This window comes from Puccinia triticina, chromosome 4A (assembly GCF_026914185.1).
Source record: "Puccinia triticina chromosome 4A, complete sequence".
NCBI lineage: Eukaryota > Fungi > Basidiomycota > Pucciniomycetes > Pucciniales > Pucciniaceae > Puccinia > Puccinia triticina.
In genome coordinates this window covers 5,009,134-5,015,337 of record NC_070561.1, presented here as the reverse complement: position 1 = coordinate 5,015,337, position 6,204 = coordinate 5,009,134, and the positions used below count along the sequence as shown (strand labels likewise).

Here is a 6,204-nt window from a genome sequence, read left to right as displayed (position 1 = left end):
AGCAAGTACTCGCGAGTACTCGTAACAAGTACGCGCGTACCTGCCCCCTGCCGCTGCGCGGGTGCGGGTGTGGGTGCGGGTGCCCAGATTTTGGGTTTTTTTTGGCAAGTACTCGCACCCGTGGCAAGTACTCGCGTATCAGGTGACATCTTTAGAGCACATCCCCAGTTCCCGTTATTCCAAATGAAGCCAAACTTTGAGTCTTTGAATCAATGTGTTTGCGGGAGCAGATGGATACATGTTTGACCAGATTACTACAAGATGAGTCAGAGGTTGGTTGATTTATCTTGGTGCCACATCTAGGTACATATATCAATGTCAGCTAACGTAACGAGGAGATTTGAGAAAATATGATCTACAATTTGCAAGGGTAAGCAATCATGCGCCTCCCATGCTTGTCTTTTTGATTGGAAAGCTCCGGTGGGTGGTATGATTGATAGCTTGTACTGGAGCCAACTTGAGCAATTTTTTGAGCTCTCACTATACAAATGTGTGGTCAGAACAAGGACGGCAACAAAGAAAACAACAATGAGACTCACATAGCTCCTGATCTGTTAAAGTTTCACTTGAGGACTGAGGGATTGAGAGGCGAGGAGGAGGGGTTGAAAGAGGAGCTTTGCTGAAGGTTGGTGGCTCAGGTGGGGCTAGAGTTGTTTTGGCTCAGACTCAATGCTGTTATTTCATACTCGAGGAGCGGACACGTATACACAACTAGAGAGCCCCCTGCACAAGATCCAGAGGGGGCCTAACAGCATGTAACATACAAGACAAACTAAACTAACATCTGTAAGAAGTCAGTGACAGGGACAGAACAGGAACTGGGACAGAGGACAGGAACAGGAACAGGGAACGGGTACTGGGACTGGGACAGGAACAGGGAACGGGTACTGGGACTGAGACAGTAACAGGGAACTGGAACAGGTACTGGAACAGGAACAGGAACAGGGAATTGGAACAGGTACTGGAACAGGAACAGGAACAGGAACAGGAACAGGAACAGGAACAGGAACAGGAACAGGAACAGGAACAGGGAAGATAGAAAGTGAGCGGACTGAAAAGCTCAGATTCTGACATGATCGTCAGTCAATGTTCTGGGCTGAGTGCTTGATTCATTTTCTTGGGTAGGTTCTTGACTTCCGGCATCATCTGGGGGCGGAGAGGTATGATGTGATTGAGTTCTGGTCCGGTGGCAAGATTGAGGCATTGTGGCTGGGTGTTTTTGGAGGAGGGGATATGATCAAGACCCCAGCTGGGATATCAAGCTGGTGGTTGCACAACTCGGGAGCCCCGATGGGGTGTGGGGCAGGAGCCCCTACCCAGCCCCCGCCCCATCTGGGTGAGCTGGGGCGGTACCTGGGGAGGTACCCGGGTACTGCACCGCTTTTTTCAAAAAAACGGGCACCCGGCACCGCACCTGGCACCTTCATGCGGGTGTGAGGCGGGTGCAAGAGGTACCCCCCAACAGGTGCCGGGTACCTGCCCCGGGTCCGACGGCAGATTCTCTAATTTGGACCCAGACTGGACACCCGGCAGACACCTGCGCACATCCACGGGTACCCGCCCGTGTACCCACCAATGGGTACTAGGGACCAGTTCTACCTCCCACAGTATCACTACACTCCATCCAAAGTTTTAAACATGTGTAATACAAACAACTTGAAAATAACTGGCAGCTTTTTGGTGTGTGCCCTGAAAATAAATACAAAAATTGTTTCAGAGAAACCTACTGGGTATGGGTTTCCAAAGAGGTAAAAAATCATGATAATTGAAATATGAGGAACTTTGGTCAAGCGTGAGGATCAATTAAAACTTATCCTTAAATTGGCCTGGTTTTCAGCATAGGTATGGCATACATTTTACACAGACATGGCACAACACATTTGGTATGATTCCAGTTCTTATCATCTTAATTTGTGGCAGACATGAAATTGCCTTCCAACCAGCATCTAACTGAGATCCAACCAAATCTATGACTGAGTTCAGAGATGGCACTTGCACACAAGTGCTGAGGAAACTCCCATGTTGTTAGTATGACATGAAATGCTAGAGAGTTGATAAGTCAGAGATTTCAGGGTTATTTTGACTAAAAAAACAGCAAATGACAAAGAGCTAAAAAGCAATAAGGGATCAGGAACTTGAGATGAGTAAGAAAAAGGATGGAATTCTAACACTTTCTTTGTGCTGCTGCAACTTGAACTTTTGTGAACAATTCAGTCAACGGACAATTAATGATTGGCCCAACAGATTGCTTTATGGGCCTCCTTTTGGTGATGATTGGCTTGGCATCACCAATTGAAGTAAGAATGGGTTGAGGGGGCTTAGAGGCAATATGTTTACAGACAAGACATTTTTGGGCGTGTTGGAAAAGGAGGATGTGCAAAGCGTACTTGAGCTGGTCAGGGACAGCCTGGTCGAGATGTTTGAAGGCGCTCTCTCTGGTTGCGGAGGGAGGCAGCCAGCCCAAGGCTTTGGTGATCCGAAACACATGTCTGGGTATTTTCAAATGGAAATCAAAACAAGAGATTTCAGAGAACAGTTGTAAACTTTGAGTCGGCTTTCAAAACTTTGAGTAGATTTATTAAACACATTGAGCGGAAATCACAGACGTGTCAACCGGGAAGAAGTTCCTGCCGAGACAGAACAACATCACACAACTTGCAGTCTTAGCCCCGACGCCCTTGAACGAAGCTATTCAGACAGAGAGGGAATAGCGGATGGTTAGAATAGAAAGGACACGGTCTTCATGATGATCGATAGGTGCAAAGATCACAGAAGGGACGACGATGATCAGGACACTTCATGCACGCAACTCAAGATTTCCATGGCCTCGGAATCGGAGAGGCAGCGAAGAAATTCGAGGCTCAATTCGGGGTTAAGGTTGAGATAGATGTGGTTAAGGAGAGCATGGATAGTGCTAGATTTCTTAGCAGCGAGACCGACACGGGCGTTTTGAAGGATGGCGGTGATAGCAGAAACGGAGGCGAGCCGGATGGCGTGGTAGTTGCCCGTTCCGAAGTGCTCGTCGAGGGCCTGCTTCGAGCGAATCGAGTTAGACTGGGAGGTGTGCTGACTGAGTATTGTCCGGACCAAGCCGTCGAGCACTTCGCCGACTTCCCCGCACTCCGTCGCAAGCGTCCTGGAAGACCCTCGGTCGCCCTTCTCTGTGGCCCCCATCAATCGCTCCGGCCGGGCCGGCATTCCCCCGTGCACTCCTGCCAAAAGCGAGCACACTTGGCGGCAGTCGGAACTCGTGGGCTTGGAAATGTGTCGCTCGCTCGAACACGCGAGGACCGGCTTCTCCATTGCCTCGCTCCTAGCTGACTTGTACGGCTCGTGTCTAAGTGCCACTGGATGACTATAATCGGTGCCACGGTATTCAGACGTCATTGGACTGTGATGATGATTAGAAAGTTGGAAACTGACATTATGACTGAGGATGATTATTTGCTTGTGTGCTTGTGGAGACATAATTGAACGTTTCCATACAGAATCCCTTTGTGGTGCTCGTTCTAGTTGAGCTTTGGTAATTTGGCTGGCCAAGTAATCCAAACGGGCACAGACCAGTAAAACTCTCAGCGGATCTTCTACTTCGGATTCAATTTTTATTTGCTTCCATTTTTCTCATCAATTAATACAACTGGACCAAAAGACATCACTCTGCTGAAAGAATTATTAGCTGATGGGAGATATTTAACTTGATTCCGTCAACTTTTGCTGGTCATTAGTGTCAAGTATTGCCAAGTATACTTGTTATCTGTTCCAAGGCCCAGCTGGTTGGACGTACGCGGTGGGATTCGCTTTTGAGACCACCAACTGATTCATCACGTGCAAAAATATGTTGGCTCCATTTGGCTGGCCCCAAAAATGTGGGAGCGTAATAAATAATCTTGCAGATTATTTTTGGGGGGACAGGGGATATTATGTTACCCCCTGTCCCTGTTTGGCATCCCATAGAGCGTCACAAACTTGAGGACTGGAGTTCACGCTCCATTATTCCCCCCGCCAAAAGGGAAATTTTCACTGTAATAGGGGGTTTCAAATATGGTATTCAAAATTGCATATGCCACTGTTTACATAAAATCATAAAGCCCATTTTGGCTGGGAGATGTCAATGTGCATAAAACTTAAAGTGACATCTCCCAGCCAAAATTGCAGTTTATGATTTTATGTAAAAAAATCTTATGCAATTTTGAATACCATAAAAGCAGACCCGCGCGTGCATGGGTCACTTTGCATAACCCAGTTTTGCAGGGAAACTGCAAGTCGACGTTCAACATTTGAGTTGAACGCTGGCTTGCCTTGCCTTGAGTGGCATGCGCGGGTCTACTTTGAATCCCGCTAATAATTGCTCCCCCTTGGCCTTGATCAAAGCAGTCCAACTCCATGGCACCCGGAAGTACAAAAGCACCTCCATTGTTGAGGCCTCCTTCACAGTTGACCTCCCTTTCAATTCCTCTTCCCCTCCCTGACCCCAATGATAACCAAAGCCCAGTAATAATCCAAATAAGGTTTACGCTGTGGTTTATTACCACATATCACGCTGCGCCCTGCCAAACGGGGCCTAAGCTACAGGTTACACAGTCCTGTCACAAGTCATGACAGACTTGTGTGTGCCATGACCTGTCAGAAATGCATGACTTCAAGTCATGTAGCTGTCATGAGAATGACAACTCTGTGAAATCCAGTGCACAGTCACTCTGCATGTGACAGGTCAGGCAGCTTTTGTACAAATTGACCTGTAATTTAACAGGTGCTGGATGTCATGTAACACCTGCAGGACAGGGTAACCTGATCCACATTCATGTCACACTTTTGCACCCGGTGATTGGTGTGAGCTTAACAAAGCCTCGCAAACGGGGGTCCCAAAGGGACTCTCCGTAGGAGAGGTTTACGCCCAAAGTTGGCCGCGTGGCCTGAGCACTTTGAGAAATTCATGTAATTTTTGCAATTTTTAGACTCAAAAGCTCCTTGAATAAAACCATTATTGTTGAAAGTGCTTCCAAATAGACAGATTTTTAGCCTTGCTTCTCAGGCATCTTCTACTGCCTTTCTGGAGCGATTTGACTTGAAATGAGCAGTTGCTTGCGGGTTGCATTCAGCCAATGCTTGGATTTTGCCAAGTACAGATTGACAGACCAGTAACCATTCGGATCATTGGTTCACAGACCCTCTCACGGTTTGTTGAGACATTGAGCTGGGTAAATACATAGTATCTGATTTTTTAACTGTGTTTTGAGTGCAAGACTGTGTGATACTTATGTATGTAACTAGCACCAGATCTATCCATTTGGATATCCAGTCCTGAAAGGGTTGGATTGTTTACAATGGCATTTTTTACACAAAGATTACTGGGAGGGGATGGAGCTATTCTGGAATTTCAAGCTGTGCTAAGAATCTTTGGAGCCTTGCGCTTCTAATGGTGCCAAGGGCCAGATGGTTATCCAAAGGCTAATGGGGGATATAGTGGGATGAGATCACTCCCCAGCCATTTGGCTGGTAGCTCTCCCCCTCGTAAGCCGACTTTAGGTGCAAGTCCCTCCCTTCAGGAGGCGAGCCCTTCGCCCCCCCCCCCCCCCCCCCCCCCCCGAGCTTAGGCGTGAGGGAGGGACTTGTGTTAAGTTCGTGATTGGTGTGATGTGGAGATCTCACCCTGATCCTCCTTCCAAGAAATCAACACTGGAGGACTTCCCGTCAATCTGGAAATCCAGATCTGAGCCGCCAGATTTCAGATTTCGCAGGGAAATCTCGGTCCCCGAAGCTCCCCGAAGGGATCCAGAGTTCCAGATTCCAGATTCCCCTGCGAAATCTGGAATTCCAGATTTATTCAAAGTTGACGGGAAGTCCTCCACTGGAGGTCCCGTCGATCTGGAAATCCAGATCTGAGCCGACAGATTTTAGATTTCGCAGTGAAATCTCGGTCCCCGAAGCTCCCCGGAGGGATCCAGAGTTCCAGATTCCAGATTCCCCTGCGAAATCTGGAATTTCAGATTTATTCGAAGTCCCACTTCCAGGGGTGCCCCGCCATGAGCATATATGTGGAGTGGAACCACCCGCGTGCGGTTCAAGAGGATGCATGTAGCGAGGGCGGGGTCGATCGAAGAAAAAGTTTGAACAGATGGCGGAACAAGCCGAGCCACAAACACACCGCGCTACAGATAACCACGAACCAAGGGGAGACTGCCACATACATACCCGAACTGAACG

At 48.1% G+C, this 6,204-nt stretch overlaps 1 protein-coding gene across 1 annotated transcript; it reads right to left on the bottom strand.

Moving 5' to 3' along the window:
• Window positions 1-2,164: 2,164 nt before the first annotated feature.
• Window positions 2,165-3,468, bottom strand: PtA15_4A578 (uncharacterized protein; the record flags this gene model as incomplete). Its single annotated transcript, XM_053168476.1, has 3 exons — window positions 2,165-2,489; window positions 2,607-2,688; window positions 2,811-3,468. 3 exons carry the CDS (start codon window positions 3,466-3,468, stop codon window positions 2,165-2,167), a joined length of 1,065 nt encoding a protein of 354 aa, XP_053019682.1.
• Between the last annotated feature and the right edge of the window lie 2,736 nt (window positions 3,469-6,204).